The sequence below is a fragment of the Tetrapisispora phaffii genome, chromosome 6 (assembly GCF_000236905.1).
Source record: "Tetrapisispora phaffii CBS 4417 chromosome 6, complete genome".
Lineage (NCBI taxonomy): Eukaryota > Fungi > Ascomycota > Saccharomycetes > Saccharomycetales > Saccharomycetaceae > Tetrapisispora > Tetrapisispora phaffii.
Window position 1 is genome coordinate 694018 of NC_016525.1, and position 19631 is coordinate 713648.

General features: G+C 33.3%; 12 protein-coding genes across 12 annotated transcripts; 5 read left to right on the plus strand and 7 right to left on the minus strand.

The window, feature by feature from the left end:
- Positions 1-648: 648 nt before the first annotated feature.
- Positions 649-2466, plus strand: TPHA0F03170 (telomere repeat binding factor family protein; the record flags this gene model as incomplete). Its single annotated transcript, XM_003686184.1, has 1 exon — positions 649-2466. The coding sequence occupies one exon, from the start codon at positions 649-651 to the stop codon at positions 2464-2466; it is 1818 nt and encodes a 605-aa protein (XP_003686232.1).
- Positions 2467-2688: 222 nt separating this feature from the next.
- SAS5 (Sas5p) lies at positions 2689-3513 on the minus strand (the record flags this gene model as incomplete). Its single annotated transcript, XM_003686185.1, has 2 exons — positions 2689-3393; positions 3505-3513. The coding sequence occupies 2 exons, from the start codon at positions 3511-3513 to the stop codon at positions 2689-2691; spliced, it is 714 nt and encodes a 237-aa protein (XP_003686233.1).
- Positions 3514-3954: 441 nt separating this feature from the next.
- On the minus strand, positions 3955-4814 carry TPHA0F03190 (uncharacterized protein; the record flags this gene model as incomplete). The annotated part of the gene is made up of 2 exons (XM_003686186.1): positions 3955-4701; positions 4806-4814. The coding sequence occupies 2 exons, from the start codon at positions 4812-4814 to the stop codon at positions 3955-3957; spliced, it is 756 nt and encodes a 251-aa protein (XP_003686234.1).
- Positions 4815-5283: 469 nt separating this feature from the next.
- Positions 5284-6486, minus strand: TPHA0F03200 (uncharacterized protein; the record flags this gene model as incomplete). The annotated part of the gene is made up of 1 exon (XM_003686187.1): positions 5284-6486. The coding sequence occupies one exon, from the start codon at positions 6484-6486 to the stop codon at positions 5284-5286; it is 1203 nt and encodes a 400-aa protein (XP_003686235.1).
- Positions 6487-7050: 564 nt separating this feature from the next.
- On the minus strand, positions 7051-7602 carry AIM41 (Aim41p; the record flags this gene model as incomplete). The annotated part of the gene is made up of 1 exon (XM_003686188.1): positions 7051-7602. The coding sequence occupies one exon, from the start codon at positions 7600-7602 to the stop codon at positions 7051-7053; it is 552 nt and encodes a 183-aa protein (XP_003686236.1).
- Positions 7603-8097: 495 nt separating this feature from the next.
- Positions 8098-9534, minus strand: RUD3 (Rud3p; the record flags this gene model as incomplete). Its single annotated transcript, XM_003686189.1, has 1 exon — positions 8098-9534. One exon carries the CDS (start codon positions 9532-9534, stop codon positions 8098-8100), a length of 1437 nt encoding a protein of 478 aa, XP_003686237.1.
- A 574-nt stretch (positions 9535-10108) lies between these two features.
- Positions 10109-12646, plus strand: RFC1 (replication factor C subunit 1; the record flags this gene model as incomplete). Its single annotated transcript, XM_003686190.1, has 1 exon — positions 10109-12646. The coding sequence occupies one exon, from the start codon at positions 10109-10111 to the stop codon at positions 12644-12646; it is 2538 nt and encodes an 845-aa protein (XP_003686238.1).
- A 555-nt stretch (positions 12647-13201) lies between these two features.
- On the plus strand, positions 13202-13894 carry TPHA0F03240 (uncharacterized protein; the record flags this gene model as incomplete). Its single annotated transcript, XM_003686191.1, has 1 exon — positions 13202-13894. One exon carries the CDS (start codon positions 13202-13204, stop codon positions 13892-13894), a length of 693 nt encoding a protein of 230 aa, XP_003686239.1.
- A 229-nt stretch (positions 13895-14123) lies between these two features.
- COX11 (Cox11p) lies at positions 14124-15050 on the minus strand (the record flags this gene model as incomplete). The annotated part of the gene is made up of 1 exon (XM_003686192.1): positions 14124-15050. The coding sequence occupies one exon, from the start codon at positions 15048-15050 to the stop codon at positions 14124-14126; it is 927 nt and encodes a 308-aa protein (XP_003686240.1).
- Positions 15051-15454: 404 nt separating this feature from the next.
- On the plus strand, positions 15455-16870 carry RDS2 (gluconeogenesis transcription factor RDS2; the record flags this gene model as incomplete). The annotated part of the gene is made up of 1 exon (XM_003686193.1): positions 15455-16870. The coding sequence occupies one exon, from the start codon at positions 15455-15457 to the stop codon at positions 16868-16870; it is 1416 nt and encodes a 471-aa protein (XP_003686241.1).
- Positions 16871-17627: 757 nt separating this feature from the next.
- DSC3 (Dsc3p) lies at positions 17628-18473 on the plus strand (the record flags this gene model as incomplete). Its single annotated transcript, XM_003686194.1, has 1 exon — positions 17628-18473. The coding sequence occupies one exon, from the start codon at positions 17628-17630 to the stop codon at positions 18471-18473; it is 846 nt and encodes a 281-aa protein (XP_003686242.1).
- Positions 18474-18746: 273 nt separating this feature from the next.
- Positions 18747-19181, minus strand: RPB8 (DNA-directed RNA polymerase core subunit RPB8; the record flags this gene model as incomplete). The annotated part of the gene is made up of 1 exon (XM_003686195.1): positions 18747-19181. One exon carries the CDS (start codon positions 19179-19181, stop codon positions 18747-18749), a length of 435 nt encoding a protein of 144 aa, XP_003686243.1.
- Between the last annotated feature and the right edge of the window lie 450 nt (positions 19182-19631).

A 19631-nucleotide genomic window follows, 5' to 3' on the forward strand; every position in this document is an offset into this window, starting at 1 on the left:
TACATGGTCATTAGAGATGAAACTGCTGAACTATTAAAGGCTAAACTGATCGTATAACACAGCTAGCAATCATGTAATTACAACAGCAATAATAACAATGATCTCCACCACTTTTACCAATCAACACATTGGAGCTCCACCTTCCCTCCACCTCCGCAAGAACAGTCCTTGAACCAGCCTAGGATGGCGGTGGCTCCAGGCAGAAACCCTAGCCTGGCTCCACCAAGTCTAGACAGAACCCTAGCGTGCTCCTGGGCTGACACCCTGCTCGCGCTCTGTCTGCACCCTGCCTAGATAAAACTGTTTCCTGCCTAAACAACAATCGGGTTGAGATTTAGGTTTAACATCGAAAAACAATAAGTCGAAATTGTTAAACCTAAACCTATGCCAGGTTTACTGAATTAGGACTAAGTCACTGTGATAAGTGTAATCATTGAGATGATGCCTAGATGTTTATTTACTGATAGAGTCATTAAAGACAGTTATGTGATGTTCGAGTGCACACATTTAATATGTGGACAATAATTCTCTATTCGTATCAGATTTTAGAGAAAAGTTATAAGGAGAACCAATTGTAAATATTTGGAAAGCATCTCAGATCAAATTGGCATCTCGATAAACACATTACTGATATTATTTACTGTCGCCATGGCTAAAGCTTACAATACACCCATGAATGCGGATACCCTAGGTGATCTGATAGATGACTTTCCCGTGGATGTAAGAGTTTCCATCAGTACGTTGTCTTCCTTGGATAATGTTTCAAATCAACTGCTATCTATTATATCATCGGATTCCTTTAATTCAGAAACGTATCTGCTTTTTAATCCAAGAAATGTGAATTCAAGGATTCCAATGGCAATCAAAAGTTTCCATAGTTTATTGACAATTTTCATTGAGATCTTGAGAGTGTATGGAATCGATAACGATGTTGGTGAATTTAAGATTTTAGAACCAAAACACATAGTGAAAGATATGTGGTATCAGGACTCTCCGACTTTGGTTTTATTAAAGACTTTCGAAAAAGATATTATTACTACTATCAGAAAGTGTAATGTACTGATATATTTTTTGACTGTACTGGGGTGTTTAAATTTCAAAATTGATAAATTGCAAGAAGATTTCTTAGATGTGTTTGCTCCAAATACTTTATTCGAAGAATCTCCTTTTAATATCAATGAACAACTACTGAGAAAGCAATGGCTTCTGTACCTAGATTTAAAGACAAGAATTTATATTGAGAAGTTGAAAAGAGTAAGATATGAAAAGTTAAGAGCTGAGAGAGCGGAAAACCCAAATATCAATCTGATATTTCAAAATCAAGAGGATTCAAATAAAGAATCAGGCCATGAACAAGCGACGTCTAATGAAATTAGTAAATTTGATCATGTTAGCGAAGATGAAAGATCGGAACTACTAGAGAACAATTTGTTTTCTAATACTTTTACAAATGAATTGGTTCTCAGAAGAACTAAATCGTCGGCTGATCCAACTTTAACAACATCCTTTGAAAGAGTGTTTGTTCAAAGATACATTACAAGAAAGGCTAACTTGATGTCCTTTTCTAGTTTAAAAAAATTGGAAATAGAGATTTCAGAGAAGAGTTTTATAACCAATTTGAAAGATTATTGTGACAGATATATGTCTCTAATTATATGGGGCACCAAACACCGTAATAGTAAAAACCCAATACAGACCGCAGATAACAGTGAATTTGATGAACAAGTATTGAAGGTCACTAATGCAGAATTATTGATTGGGGTTGTTCCATATAAAACTATATTTGTTGATAATGAATTTGAAGCAAAAAAGGCAAGAAAAGTAGAAAATGAAATTGAAAGCTCTCAACAAAATGTAGACGAAATTGTCGCTGGAATTGAAAACGATACAGATTTATTAGTTAATGAGAATTTTTCCAATGAAAATGTTTCAAACAATTCTACCCAGCTATCAGAAAGTAATGTTTTTAATAATGATGTAAGTGTTATGGAAAACCTGGAACAACAAACACGCAGTGTTATATCTACTCCAAAAACTGCTAAAAGAGACTCAACTGGTAAGGTAATGAAACTAAAGTCCAAATGGTCTAAAACCGAAGAAGATGCATTGGTTGCAGGTTTGAAAGCATTTGGTCCATCATGGGTAAAGATTTTAGATTATCATGGTTCAGGTGGTAAATTTTCCGAGGATCTGAAGAATAGATCTCAAGTTCAACTTAAAGACAAAGCTCGTAACTGGAAAATTCAATATTTGAGAAATGGACACCCATTACCACAGTATCTTACTAAAGTTACTGGTAATTTAAATAGAAAAAGAAAACAGTTATCGATTGAATCAACTCCTGAAAAATTACCTGAAATACGCAGAGATAACACTGTTCATAATAATCAAAATGACATGTTTGGTAATAATGTCATTTCAAATGCTGCTTCTAGTGACGCTTCTTCGTTCGATCCTAACCTTTAGATGAAGTAAAGACCTTCTAATGACACTCTGCAACTGATAAGATGTTAAATTATCAAATAATATTGATTGACATCTATACATGCCTATATATATTTGCAATAAGTAATGTTTTTCAACTTAACTGTTTAACTGTAAAATGCAAAATGTAATAATAATATTATATGTGTTTTTAACACTAAATGATCATCAAAGAATGACAGCAATTATTTTAAAACTGCCGTACTATAAATAATTGAATTTATTGGTACCTTTAAATACTCTTGCATCCAATTTGATAATATCATGTTCTTCAAGGTACGCATATAATTGGATCAATAAGTCATCTGAAAACTGAGCCACATCCATATAAAAATCTTCAGTCCTGGGATACTGTTCTACCCTATTCTGCACAGCCGGATGGCTTAGAATTAAATCCATTACTTCTGTCAGTGTATCCTCTGTGCATAATTTTAAATTGTTCAAACCTCTCTTCAAATTAACCAACTTTTTGTCATCTAACTTCTCCCTGGTGGTATTATTATATTCAATGGCAAAAAACCCAATCAACTCATTGCGTAGTTTTTTTGTATGATATGGAACTTGTATTTCATAATCAATATAATACTCTGTATTGTCAAATAGTAATGGATGATCTAAAATAAATGTTCCGATATCATCAAGAAATGTTCCCTTCATTCTTATATCAAATTCACCCCAGCCTACTTCACTGAGTGTATAAGGATAGTTCTTTATAATTCTTGTATGGTTTGAAAAGCTGGGATGTAAATAAAAAGTTATTGCATCAAATATTTTTGGATATATTGTATTTCTTTTATCATCCAGCACTGTCAATGAAACTGTCCAATGTCTCAGAGGAAGCCCCCCTTCATATTGACCTTTTATCCTAGTATTGATAGTATTTATTCTTAGCGTCAGGTTTATGTGAGGCTATATGCTCATGTCGTTAGATTATAATTAATGTTTGATAATCTCATCCAACCGACCAGTTAGTAAATCACGATAGGTATGTAATAATTCAAAAAAATAAAACCAACATACAATCTCCATTATTTATCTCTCAATTTAGCGTATTATTGGTTAGATTAAAGTCTACATAGCTTGATATTCAATTAGTTTGCCTCCATTTTAGTCTACAGACCATCTTTAAAATATAAGAATGTTTTCGCCATTTCCGTTCTTTAAAGAGCGTGTAGGTTACTTGTAAAGACCATCGCATTTTCGAAAGCAAACAGATAATTCATTGGAATATGCATATACTTAATTGTTTGATAATACTCAATGTTATTGACAAGGATGTATATTATTGACATTTACAATAGACAGCTTTCTATGCCTTTTTTTAATTATTATTTTTTAAAAGTTATACAATACACATACTGATATTCATATACATACATACATACACACATATATATATATATATATATATATCAAATCTAATGCTACAACCTCATAAATTCCCGTCCTCATAGCAATATGCAATGGAACTTACTTAGTGTTTTCTTTAACATATTCCCAAATGCTTTTTAGTAAACTTTCTGGCAAACTGAATAAATCGATTATGAATTCGCCATCCTCAACGTTATTCACAACATCCATCTCTGGAGTTTTGTTGTCTGTTACCATTTGAACGATTGCAACCAAGTCATCTTCCTTTAACTTTGTTAGTCCAAATGCTAATTGTTGTAAGTCAATAGATCCCTTGACTGTAGGAGCAGTTGCAGTCTTTACTTTCTTAGCCTTTGGTTCAGTTGCAGTAGTCACTGGCAGGCTCTCTGTTGATTCAGCTTTTCTCTTAGTAGAAGCTTGAGTAGTTGTAACTGCAGTCTCAGGAACTATACCACTTTTAGCCAATTCTTGAGTCAACAAAGGCTTGTTCAATGGAATACTAATAACGTGGTCGGCAGTATATTCATCTTGTAGAAAGTTCAAATCATGTGTTATCTTTCTTTCGCCGGCTTTCTCTATCAAAAACAAACTGATATGCAGAGGGAACCCACCCCAACCTTGCTCTTCGATAGTATATGGAGATTCCTTGAAAGTACGATTTGGATTAGTAAATGTAGGATGTAGATGATAAACGACTCTGTCAAAAATAGTTGCTGGAATTTCCTTATTATCAGCATCTAACAAGTGTATTTCAATACTCCATTTCCTCATGGGAAAGTTATCTACAGGAGGTAGATCTGTTAGAATATGTTGTCTGGTCGTTATACGTACGGTTCTTTTGACAGTCTAATTAAAAGAAAAAAATGTGACAGTAATACATTATTGTTAGTAAGGATAGTTCAATTGAGCAGGGGCAAATAACTTTAAAAAAACAACATATAAACACATACTGCTACCATGGTGAATGGATTGTTAAAATGGGTTGGTTGATACCCTTATAATTGATGTTCGATGGTATAATTACGCTTAATATAAAATACGTATTATTGTTTCTTAAATATGTAAATTTAATGTTTTTAATATTTAAAGTACGCGAAACTTTTATTATAAGGAAATACGAAACACCTTTGATTAGTATATAAGGCAAAACATGTTGTCATTTGCATTTATAACCGTTTATAATAGTTGAAAGAATGTGAAATGCACAAGTGAAGCTCTATATTATTTAGCCTATAGAGAAAAATGATGTTAGCTTAAAATGAATGTGAAAATAGTAAAATTGATTTTGTTATCTATATTAAATTATTAATTGTATAAAAAAAATTTAAAAGTTGTACAATTAGAGTGGTTACTAATTATACTTCAAGATATATTGCAATTATAATTGCAATTTTTAGAGGATGCGGTTTCTCATATGGTTGATTTGGTTTATGGAATTGCCACAAATAATGAAACAATTACACTTGCAATCAAGAAACTTATTGATAAATTGAAATAAGAATTCGAATTATTGAATTCTTCACCACCGCCAGTAATATTTGTGATGTTACCGTTGATTGCAATTGAAGGTTGTGGATAGTTAATCATTGTTGGTGTGGCAGTAGTTGATTTCTTGGTCTTAGAAATAACCTCTCCAGTGCTACTTGACTTTTCTGGACAACTTGTGGTTGTCTTTGTTAATGTATTGTTAGATTGTTCATGGATCGTTGAAATACTCTTATATGTGGTGGTAACTGGAACTTTAGTCGTAACAACAATCTCTTTAGTCGTTCCATTTTTAGTTATACTCTTTGTCAAAGTGGTTTCTTTCTCAGTAGTTTTGGTTACTGGAACTTTAGTTGTATGAGCAGTTGTAATAGTCTTCTGTTCAGTTGTCTTCTTTTCTTCAGTACTTACGTGAGTTGTGGTTACGTGGGAAGTAGTTGTATGAGTTTTGTCACTGTGATAGCTTTCGCTGGTATGCGATGTTGGATTGACATTTGAACTATGGCGAGAAGTTGAGCTTTCTTTCGAAGAACTATGTGGGTATGTGGTTGAGGAAGACTTTTCCTTGGTGTGTGGGCTACTATGGGAAGTCGGGTAGTGAGTTGATTTTGAAGTTTCATATTCAGACGAATATGAAGGTTTATACTTTGATGTGTACGTAGGTTCGTAATCCGACGATTCTGAAGATTCATATTTCTTTTTCCTCCACTTCATTTTGTTTGAATCTACAGAATCGTTCAAGAATTCATTAAATACACCTTCCAATTCTTGATACTTTTGATTATTTTGAACATTATTCCAGTCAATATTCTTTGATTCGGGGACAATGCCTTTTAATAATTCTTGTAAACCATTATCATCCTTTGAGATGTACTCTCTCAGGTTGACAAACTGTGGTAAATCTGGCAAGTCAGCAAAGACAATGTTTGGAACAGAACCTAACTTTTCTAACATCTCTGGTGATAAATTACTTTTATCTAAATGTACCACTAATGGATTCCTACCCAAATCATCATTAGAGTTGATCTCAAATCCAACGGTGTCACTATTTGAATCAGCATTCAGAGTGACAAGGTAATCTTGAGCGTAAGCACCACTAACAAAGGCAGCGAGCACAATGGCTTGAACGTATTTATTGAATATCATTGATTATTCTAGAATTACGTCTGATGTTTTGTTGGAGTTATAATATATACTGACTTAAAAGTATATAGAAATATTTTTTTTAACTAAAAGATACTTTTGATTGGTCTCTAGTTATAATAATAATTGATTTGATCTTATGAGAAAAGACAAATGAAACAACATAAAACAATTATCACAAAGATAAAAGTAATAAATAAAAATAAAATAAATATATATATCAACCTCTTTTATACATCTTTGAATGAAGTTACGTGAAAGAAACCTTTATGTGTCATTTAATAAACATTTGCTAATTCGTGACATTAAGCGTCACAATTTAATACATAAGGCAAATGTCACAAAAATGTGCATAAAACGTTTAAACAAGCAAAGCATTTCATTATTGTAAACTATTTGATCACATAAATTTATTTTTGTAATTATATATTTATGTACATGATTGAATCTCCTTGAACAGCAACAATGGTTGCTGGATAAATAAGCAGTTTCAACAAGGCAACTTACTAAAGGGATGGATGAGGGATGGTTGTTATATACAGATTACCATGAATGGCTATGACATTGCTAGTTGAAGATTTCTCTATAGTGTCTAGTTAATGATTGGACAATGACCCCCTGGGTTGTTTTCCATTGTACTTGTAAAATTTTGAAGTTTAAGGAACGTAATATTTCCTTTAATTGGACATTGTCACCTTGTTCTGATTTCACTTTAGTCAATAACTCAGTTACTTTCTTATCGACTTCTTCTTGTGATGCTACAGGGAGTAACTTCAAATATGAGTTAATGATAGCTAGTTCAGTTTCTTCCTTTGACGCTAAATCAGTTCTATCATTTTTAATGAATTCTGCAATTGAGTCTTTTCTTTGTTTTATCAATTTCGAATAAATACCAAATAATGTTAATTCATTAAAGTCTTTTCCTTGATTATCTAATTCCATGTTTTTGACTGTGCTTAAGATATTTCTTATCGTTGTTTTCTTTGCATCATCCTTTGCAAGCATTGCTTGTTTTAAATCCTTCTTCAGCCCAATAATTGTAGATGTGTAAGCTTCTGAATTGATAGTCCTTATACAAGATCTGGATACATAAGTCACTCTAGTAGTAGTTCTTAGCATTTTTTAAAGTCTTTAATGTTATTTAACTATAAACGAAAAGTTATTGAACAGAGTATATGCGTATTATAAAACTTGTTCGACTACAACTGGGAATTCTGAATACTCTCCTATTCTTGGGAAGCAAATGAAAGGGAAGATCCGTCAATTAATTATATTAAATGATACAATCTCGAACACTACTTTGTTATTCAAACAAGCTATATTGCTTCTTTTACAAGAGCCAGGATGAGAGTGAACATGAGAACATTTAGTTTCTAACATGAGTTGTATTTGTAACTATTTAGTTTCATTTGTTGTTATAAGCGCAAGGTTGGAAAAAACACATAGTTAAGAAACATGGAATAGTTTATTTATTTGGTATTTGAACAAAGAAACAAGCAATGGATTTTATATGTAGTTGAATTATTTGAGTATAGTCAGTAAGTTTTGATTTATATTGTTTATTTTCTATACAATTTATACAATTTTGTTAATGGATTGGGCTCGATTCATGCTTCAGACATCCTTTTCACTTTCCTTCTCTAGATATTCGGTCCATCTGGAGATAAATGCTTGGGTTCTTGAGGATTTTCTCGCTGGTTGGTCAGGATCTTTCATGCTTGAATGTATTAGACCTGCTTGTTTTTTCTTTTCGTCATCCCAAGTCAAACAACTGGAAATTAATTCTAAAACTTCGAATTTTCTGGTGTCTGCCCTTGGTAATGTAACAAATGAGATTATTAAATTTGATATCAATTCTATATCAACATTGTTCGATGTGCTGGATTTTTTAATCATTGCTAGTGCCTTGGTTAATTGCTCATTGACAATCACGTTCTCATGTCTTAGTTTACCTAACTGAACAACTTGTTCCTTGAACTTCTCTTCCATTTTTTTATTGGCTTCAATAGATTCTTCCATATCTTTGATTTTCTTTTGCAGAGCTTCAGATTCCTTGTTTGTTTTTGATAATTCTTCAACTGAAGTCTCTAATTGAGCTGTTAAGGAAGCAATTTCCATTTTCTTAGATTGTGCTGAGCTATTATGTTCAGCTTCAAGTTTAGTCAACTCATTCTCTAAGTTCTCAACTATACTTTCTTGTTTCTGTAATTCGTTCTTTAAGGTTTCCACGCTATTTGCTAGGTTGTCCCTCTCCTCTTCTAAATCATTAATATCTTTCTTATTATTGTCCAGTAACAAGGTCAATTCATCAATTTGTGTCAACAAACGCTCTTTGTCCTTCTTTATCGATGATATCTCATGCAAACTAGAGCTGCTAGAAATTTTGATATCACTTTCTAATTCTTTTATCCTGCTTTGAGCATCTTCTAATTCATTCTCTAAGCTAGAAAATTCCCTATTTAGAATAGCTATGGTTTCCTTCATTTCCTTCTTTTCACCTTCGATTGTTTCAACCTTATTTTTTATCTTTAAATTTTGAGATTCGTATTCTTCCAACTGTTGATTTATGCTTTCATTTTCTTTCTCTAACTCTCTTAATCGTTGTTTAGTTGCCTCGTGTTCTTTCTCTGATGCCTTCATGTTACTGAAAATAGTCTTCATTGAAGAGATTCTATCTAACAATGAATTATATTGAGATTCATACTTGTCTCTTTCTTCTTTTACTTTTTCTAATTCAGCATTGGAACCTTCAGAAGTCTCACTTGGAACTGATTCTGGATCACCATCGTTTCGGATCTTTGCTTGCTCTAATTGATTCTGTAAGACTTTTATTTGTTCTTTCAACAATTCGACTTCAGTTTCATTGTCCTTCTTTGACTCTTCAACTTCATCTTGACCATCCTCTTCCTTAACCGATTCGACCTCGTTTGCATCGACGACTACTGGCTCCACCTCTGCAACAACATATTCTTTATCCTCTACAGTAGCATCATTTGCATGAGCATTGTTGTTGTTGTTCTTGTTACCAGATTTCTTCTTGTTCTTTCCCATAACTAAGTCACAATTTCACTAACCAGATGCACTTCTGCACGTGTTGATTTCTATGCTCACTTAAACAACTCGATAGCCTGTCAAATTGAAGGCACTTTCACAATATAAAATAGCTAAGATGAAATAGACACCACTCTTCAGTATAATCGACCTTCTTCTAATTGTCAGGCCAACCACTAACCCACTCAAATAACAACAAACAATTCTTCTTAATCGGAATCATATTTTCCAAAGTTGAGCCTTCAAATGTTGTTTTTTTCAGTAGTAATGAAATTTTCCAACTAACTACTATTAATCAAATTCAATGAAAATTATAATAGTATTTAAAGTGAAAGATATATATAGAAGAAGATGGATTCCTTTTGGAAAAGATATTAGAAGACATACAGATTAGTGTTGTTCTGGTACTGAAGATCCAACTGCTAGTTCTATTGAAATTTTTGTATTAACATTAGTTCTGCGTATTGCTTTGAAGTGTTGACTCGTGATAAGCTTTTAAGTCTAAAAGACTTGACTAATTGATCAATTTCGAATAGATAAAAGTGACTAGAAAGTTCGATTGATCTAATTTAACATGGTTAGTATTACTGACTTTTTTGTTAAAGGTAACGCCAAAGGTGCTGCCAGGAAGAAGAAGAACGATGATGGTGGTGACACGAAAAAAACAACTATCGATATAATCGATCTCGATGACAGTGACTTGGACATTGCTGAAGTGAAATCTCCAGTTAAACGTGAGAGCATCGTAATTGATACTCCTCCATCTGTTAAGAAACAAATCGATAAAGTGATCAAGAAGGAAGAAAAGCCACCATCTAAGGTCCCAGTAAAAAATAAATCATCGAATGCATCAGTTACCGCAGCAGACGTTTTGGCTACAATCCCATCTGTTGATTTATCAGAGGTTCATATTAAGGAAAATGTTAAATTTGATTTTCGTGCAGCTGCTATTTCTGGTGATTCAGAGGTGAGCACTCAGGGTGATTTTCCTGAAGGTCAGGATAATTGTCTATTAGGACTAACTGTTGTCTTTACTGGTGTTCTACCAACGATGGAGCGTGGTGCAGCAGAAAATATAGCAAGAAGATATGGTGCGAAGGTTACTAAATCTATATCCGGTAAGACCTCTTTCGTTGTATTGGGTGATGAAGCAGGTCCAAAGAAAGTAGAAAAAATTAGACAACTTAAAGTTAAGGCCATCAATGAGGATGGTTTCAGGAAATTAATAGCCGGTATGCCTGCAGACGGTGGAGATGGTGACGCTGCTGAGAAGGCAAGATTAAAGAAGCAGCAAGAAGAAGCGCGGGTGTTGAAAGAAGCAAATGAAATGGCTGAAGAGGCTGAAGAGAAGGAATTGAAAATTAAACAAGCAAGGTTATCTGGTGATTTTGTTAAGAGAGAAGACTTGATTAGAGAACAAGACAAACTTTGGACAGTCAAATATGCCCCAACAAATACGAATCAAATATGTGGTAATAAATCGAGTGTTAATAAGCTTAAAAATTGGTTAATCAATTGGGAAGCTTCAAAAGCATCAAATTTTAAGAGTCCAGGTAGAGATGGATCTGGTATTTTTAGAGCAGCCATGCTATATGGTCCACCGGGTATAGGTAAAACCACAGCCGCTCACCTCATTGCTAAAGACTTAGGTTATGATATTTTAGAACAAAATGCTTCTGATGTACGTTCTAAATCACTGTTAAATGCAGGCGTTAAGAACGCCCTTGATAATATGTCTGTTGTTGGTTATTTTAAAAACAAAGATGATGTAAATGATGTGAACGGTAAAAAATTTGTAATTGTGATGGATGAAGTTGACGGTATGAGTGGTGGTGATAGGGGTGGCGTGGGTATACTAGCTCAATTCTGTCGTAAGACTTCTACACCATTGATCTTGATTTGTAATGAGAGAAATCAACCTAAAATGAGGCCATTTGATAGAGTTTGTTTAGACGTTCAGTTTAGAAGACCTGATGCAAATAGTCTAAAAGCAAGATTGATGACAATTGCAGTAAGAGAAAAATTTAAACTAGATCCTAATGTGATTGATAAATTAGTCCAAGCTACTAGAGGTGATATAAGACAAATTATTAATTTACTTTCAACAATATCTAAAACCTCTAAAAATATTGATCACACAAATATTTCAGAAATATCAAAATCTTGGGAAAAGAATATAGCTTTAAAGCCTTTTGATATTGTTCATCAAATGTTAAGTGGTAGAATATATTCCGATCTAGGGGCTAATACATTTACACTAAACGATAAAATTGCATTATATTTTGATGATTTTGATTTTACACCATTAATGGTTCAAGAAAATTACTTAAGTACAAGACCGTCAGTGTTAAAACCGAATGAAAGTCATTTGGAAGCAGTTGCCCAGGCTGCTGATGCTATATCTTTGGGTGATCTTGTAGAAAGAAATATTCGTTCAAGTGAACAACTATGGGGTTTATTACCATTACACGCTGTATTATCCTCGGTACTGCCTTCATCTAAAGTTGCCGGTCAGTTTGCCGGCAGAGTTAATTTTACTGGTTGGTTGGGCCAAAATTCTAAACGTAATAAGTATTACAGATTATTACAAGAATTGCAATATCATACACGTCTAAGTACATCCTCGAATAAGATCAGCCTTAGGTTAGAATATATGTCAACATTTAAACATAGACTACTGGATCCGATATTGAAAGATGGATCAGACGGTATACCATCTGTTATTTCTTTGATGGATGATTATTATTTAACAAAAGAAGATTGGGATTACATCATGGAATTCATGGTCGGACCTGAATCCACAGATTTGTTACTGAAAAAAATTCCAAGTACAGTTAAGAGTGGTTTTACAAGAAAGTACAATAGTACTACACACCCTGTTGCCATTTATAGAGCAGGTGTCAGTACAACTGGTAGTACAACAACAGTGAAACCTGATTTTGAAGACGTGGTGGATGCAGATGATTCTGTACCAGCAACTGATGATACCGAGGACGGAAAGGACGACGATTTAAAGAAAGATAAATTAATCAAGCAGAAAAAAGCACCTGTCAAGAGAAAAGCATCATCCACAGCTACCAAGAAAGGAGCTGCCAAAAAGAAAAAGGCATAGATATACATCAGGACCTCTCCCGTAGTTTGCACCGTCCACATAAACGGTTCTTTGTATAATAATGCATGTTATTACATAGTATACATAAGTACACATACGTACATATATATATATAAAAGTAAAACGTTACATCACTCAATTAGAGGTAAACTTCCTAAATCAGTATATTGGTATTTATATCCTTACACTATTCCAGCCTCTTCAATTTTAAAATTATAATGAAGTCTTTAACCATGGTATAACGGATGAGCATCGGGCATCGCCTTAGGTAGGTTCTTATGATTCCTTGGAAGCTTCATAAATCGAAAAGTGAAAAGGGCAACCCTTTAAGATAAGAAGTTAGATATAAATTGTAACTTTCGAATTTAAATTATACTTGTATCCTAGTCGACTATAAGTTGGGTCTGCATTGAAACTGATAGGTAGTTTATAGTTTTAGAACACCCAGTTATAAGATAACCTCACCTGCTTAATTGTGCTCTATATAGGTTTCTTTTTGTTTCGACATTTTAATTGATTTTTATACGTATTGCTTTTGCGTACACATAGCGTAAGATGGCAGTATTGAAGTCTCAAATCTTAATCACCGATATACCAAAGGCTACCTTTTCCTCTGATTGGTCTGCCAAGCTGAAAAGTTCTATATTTGAGGAACATTTTCCAGAAGCTGTGAGAAACTTACAGTATTACACACCTTTACAATTTTTAAATAGAATTGTAATTATATTGGATGATGAGACAGTGGCGACTAAAATATATGAGTATCTAAGGACTGAAAAACTAATATTAAATTTAAATGCAAAACTTTATTTGACTGAGAATTTGACAAAACCACGTTCAAAATCTTCTTCGCAGGTTGGCCTAGATATGCCACTTTCTGATGACTTTTTGAATTTGAGAGTTGATCCTAATTCTAGTGCTAAACAACCTGGCGAAGATGGAGCTTTTGCAAAACCATTACTATCGATAGATACAGATCCTTCACATACTGGTATTAGTACTGCATCTCTTCAAGTTGGTAGTCCATCACTTTCCCCAGATAAATCGTGCATTGGCTCACCAACTTTACTTAAATTTTCAGATGATGATCAAAAATTGCATTCCTATCAAGAACCTCTGCCTAAATTAAATGACATAAACAAACTAGAAACAGCTACCTCAAATTCATCTTCCAATTTGAATATCAGAAAAAATAAAGATTCATCTGAGCCAATGAGTCCCTCTATTACCATTAAGGATTATTTATGAACCTAAGAAGCAAAAACAACAATTAAATAAGTAATAATTAGTCTATCAATTATTTTATTTTAGATAACGGAAATTAAGTCCATTTTACTGCTATTAAATACTTAATTTTTAAAAGTTTATATACATGATTAAAGTCTGGAATATAATAGCTGACTACTTTTTTTTTAATATTTATCAGTGCAAACAATTAACTGCCTGAGATTGGGATATAATTGAAGATGTAGGTTCTTTATTCATTTTCTACTACTGAATCAATCACCAAGTTAGTTGGTGGGGCAATCAAAGTGGCATGAGCTTTCTGTCCCTCTGTCATTGGTTCATCATTCTCGCTGACAGCACCACCATCTGAATAATGTGCTTTAAAAAATGAATAGTGTAAAACAATATCGTCAATATTTCTCATTTGCGGATCAGTTGCAAAATCTGGATCGATGAAGAAGAAAACAGGCATATCAACCTCTTCTCCTTTCCCTAATTTTTGTTCTTCAAAACAAAAACATTGAATTTTGTTGAAATATGGTGCTGCTCCACCTGGAGTTATACTGTAAGTTGCCATACCTATAATATCTTTGTCACTTTCATTTTTTGCTTTGTAGAAAGCAAGTGCAGTTTCACCTGGTAAAACATATACTTCACGTTGTTGAGGCTGAAATTTCCATGGCAACATCTTGGAAACTTCACTGGTAAAGGAAATTCTAATTCTTTTATCACTATCAACTGGGACCATCTTATCATCTGTGAATTTACGCCTATCTGTAATTGGAATACCACCAAACCCAGTACGAGCACAAATTGCTCTATAAAGCGGAACGGCAGCATAGGCCAAACCAAGAAATACAACTGCTATGCTTGTGGCATAATATGCAACGGTTCTATCCCTAAACTTTTGCTTTTTGGCTCTCTGTGTTCTATATAAATTCATGAGCTCTTCTCTTGTTAACTTAGAGGTGTCAAATGGTGTACTATTAGTATTTTCAACATTAGAAGAGTAAAGTCTTATCTTGGAATATAGATGATTGTTCCCCACAGTACTTAAAACACACTTCCCTTTTAATAAATTATCAACGCTTATTCTTCCAAAACTGTAATTCCGTGAGATCTTCGAAAGATTTTGGGATCTTAGTATCTTCAAGGAACAGCTCTGAACCCTTAACATGTTTCGTGTTTTAAATATTCCAAGGGGCCTACCAGAAACAACTCAATTGTATAATATCGCTTAAAGCATTGAATATTTCTAAAGTTCAAGTCAATGTAGAATCAAACATCAATTGTTCAAGTAGGCTACTAAAAATATTTCTTAATTTTACTTTATGTGATTTCTTAATAGTCAATTTGGAAAAATGTTGTATTGAATATTTAAAGCCGATGCTTTGAAATTGATATTAAAAATAAAAGTGACTTAGGAGATCACTAACTTACGATATAAATTATATAGAAAGTGTTGTCTATTACAAGAGGATTCGATTCTGGAAAATATTATTTCCTGTAGACGTGGAGTTTATTTGTATATATGCATTGGTTGTATGCGAATTCAGCTAACCGCACTGAATTTATATTAGAATGGTGAAACCTAAAAGAAGAAAAAGATCACACCCTTCGTGTATGTTTTGTAAAAGATCTCATGTCACCTGTGATGGTGAGAGACCATGTTCAAGATGTGTGAGTAGAAAGATATCGGTATTGTGTGTGAAGTCAGATAATGACCGTGTGAGTGAGTCTCCGAGTGTAAATAATAATGACACTAATATGCATGACGATAATTTTAATAAATCATCAATAAATTCAGGAAATGTCAATAACAATCTCATACCTGCGGGACATGGTATGCAAACTAATGGTGGATTTGATGCATTGCCTTCAGATATGTCTAATTTTGAAATACAAGATAGTAACTTAAGCGCCAACTACCTCTTCAAATTTTTACCAACGAATCAATTTGCTTCAGAGAATGCTGGCTCAGAATTTAGCTCTCTGAATGATTTTTTGAATATGTTGGAGGACCCTATATTCTTGAACGACTCTAACTTCCAAAACATTGACAATACGACGAATTACGAAAGTAATGAGATAGGAATATCCAGATCCATTAATGCAGAAATAGGACCTTCAAATAAGGAACCTGTAAATCAATCAACTACCAGTGTTTCAAATTCAGCAAGTAATCAAAATCCTAGGCGATCACAGAAAAATACTGAAGAGTATCGATACCCAGTTGGTGTAACAAAATTCAGATTCCACTCTGGTGTAGATTTGGATAGCTCTCCAAACTCCAACTATAATAAGAACAAGGCGACTGTAAATAGAAGGTTAGGTGTTAACAATACACCTAATGAGCATTTCTTTCTGACTGCAGCGGACCCTGTTGCAGAAGTTTCACCTGAAGAAAAGCTAAGGTTAGTCATTAACGCAAAGATGGAAGCTGGTCTTTTGAAGCCTTATGACTACGCAGCAGGGTACAAAAGATTACAACTGTATATGGATAGGTACATGAATCAAGAATCAAAATTACGTATTTTAAAACCGTTATCTATTATTCGCCCTGCGTTTCGAGCCATTGCAAAATCATTAAAAGATATGGATTTGATACTGATTGAAGAAAGGTTTGAGAGAATGTTACTTTCGTATGATCGAGTCTTCACATCAATGAGTATTCCAGCTTGTCTTTGGAGAAGAACAGGTGAAATATATAGGGGTAACAAAGAGTTTGCATCATTGGTCGGTTGTACAGTGGATCAATTAAGAGAAGGTAACTTAGCAATTTATGAGCTTATGTCTGAAGAAAGTGCTGTGAATTTTTGGGAAAAATATGGAGCCATCGCATTTGACAAAAGTCAAAAAGCAGTACTAACAAGTTGTAATTTGAGAACCTTAGATACTAGGAAGAAAAGATCCTGTTGTTTTAGTTTCACAATACGAAGAGATATGTATAATATGCCAACATGCATAATAGGTAATTTCATACCTGTCTCCCCATAGTTTAATAGAAAACAGTTTATAATTTTATGCATTCACATGAAACATTTCTCAACATGTCTAGTGAGACATACAGTTAAAATACGGAAACGTCAAGAGGAAGTATAGTCATCATTTACAAAAAATTACATAAAAAAACTGTCTGTCCTACCAGCCCATGCAAAAACTGTAATGATTGGAAAGCAAAAAAATCGAAACTTATTTAATCTCCAATCATTTATAATCAATACAAAAGGGCACTAAGATGAACAAAATTTCAATCTCTCCGATGGACTTGACGTTTGAAACAACGCTAAAGATCATTTCAAACAACACGGTTTTAGAGTCCTGGATTATTAATCCGCACGATTAATATATATTTTTGTATGATTTCTTTTAAATGTCATAACAAAAGTAAACAGAATAGATTAAAAATAAACCATATTATTTTAAAAAGTAGTTAATGAAAAGATGGAAAATTTTGAGAAGATCTCAAATTTCCATCTCTTTATATACTTCTCTAATTGTTACCCGGTTCAATTTTTCTAAAGGTTCAAAATAATAATTAACAATTTAATAGAAAGGGTTATAATGTTTAAGGTTATATAAGCTCTACAGTCATCCTTGCTCAACTTCGATATATTATTATTTAGTGAGAATGTTTATTAACTGATAATAGTTCTAGAGTATTTATTGGGGATTAATTGTTGACAAGAGTTCTTTGGTGAGTTAATTAGACAGTAATAGAAGGGACGTTGGGATTTGACTTTTTAACTTAACAATGTCATTGGAACCACTTTTACCTACTACTAAAGCTGATGAAATAGATCACAAATATATAGTAATAAGGTTTTCAGATGAATCTCTACGTGATCTGGAATTAGACATAACAAATGTACCCTTTACGAACATTAGCACGAAATGGTTGCGGAATATGTGTCGAAGTCGAAGACCAGAGAAAACAGAGAGGAAACGGTTAAAATTTATTCGGAATGGTGTTATATTGAATGCTACCTCGGGCATAGCTAATGATTTGGCCAGATTTTTCAGGAACAACAGTACTGAGAATGGAGATAAGTTTTATGTGCATTGTATGGTGGGCGTGGATACGTTAACTGATCGTGAATTAGCAAACGAGGACGAACTGGACGAACGAACTCAGTCGGCAAATTCAACTACTTCACAAGCAATTGGTTTTGACAGACTGAGAGCAGTGGGATTCTCTGAGGAAGAGATAGATATGTTCAGAGAACAGTTTAGACGCACGTATGGTGACTTACAAAATTTAGATACAGATTCAAGTAGCACAGAAGTTAATGGAAATGGGAATAACGGTACTGGAAATGTAGACATTAGAGAACTAGAAGAACAATGGATGGATACAGGTGTAAATCGGTCTCCGAACGGTAATGGTGTAAACGATCCAAATGCTGATAATTTATTTAATTCAGTATCGACAGCCAATTTAAAACATAGCACTGATATATTATTAGGGTTAACTGTCGGGTATACGCTTGGACTATTTGGCCTATTGTTGATGAAAGTGGATAAAATATTTAACAGAAGACAAAAAATGGCTATTGTTAGCGGAGTGTTCATTAATATGATGTTTACTCTAGCGGTATGATCCAATTTGCATAAAAATTCTAAATCATTGCATAAAATAATTAAAAAGATAAATATTTAGTTGAATAAACACAGATGGATATGAATTTCTTTTTCACAATAGCAGTTTGTATTTCTTTTTAATAAAAAATGAACATATTACAAAGTAACTACATAAAAATATTTATATAGTTGTATGATAGATATTTTTATCAACTCAGACTCAATGTGAAATTACCTAATGTATTTATTACCTAACAAATATTGACCTTATAGTGTTTGTCTAGGGTTATATCTAACGACGGATTAGTAAGTATGCATTTTCTTGTTTTAAATTGTTCAACTTTCTGTAGTTACCTTCCAGTCTCATTAGTAAACCACCAAACGAATAGTAGATGGTAATCATATCTTTAGACACTTCTTCAAATTTGTAGGCGGTACCGTACATGACATAATCGTAATCATCGGCTAAAGATCTCTCATTTGGTCTTGGAAGTCTCCAACTTTTGTTGTCACTGCTGTTTACTGAACCGTCTGTGGATAATGAGGAGGCGATGGCAATTGTCAATTGATCTTTTAGATTCACCGGGAATAAATCTGTGTTAATATCTAGAGTTAATTTAGTTTGTTCTTGAGAAGTGGAGGAAGCCTCGATACGAGAGACTTTGTTGTAACGACCTGGGTCGACATCGGAAATTACAAATATATCGTCAAATAGAGTGGATGACATGACGGTTGAAGTTGGGTGTAATGCTTTGGATTTCTATATGTATGTGAACCACTTGGTTTGCAGTTGGACCGACTGAAATAAAGAGTGGAAGCAAAGGTTTTCAATACTATTAATCAAGTTTAAACATACACTGTTTTAATAATATAGTTTCCAAAAAACTTTGAATATTTGAAATTGTTAAAAAAACTTTCAGGCTCATCACAAAAGACGAAGACCTCAATCGCGATGAGGTTGTTTAGTTAATAAGCATATATTTGAATAAGAGATATCCTACATATTTGTTATGTTAGGTATTGGGAACTATCCATTGCAGTGGAATATACAAATACATATATCTATTTATTAGAGAATGATAACACCTATTTTTATATAAGCTGATGGAAATATGCAAAAAAATTTTGAATGTGAATTGTCGTTAATAATGAATTTTTAGTTTGTTTTTAAATTGGT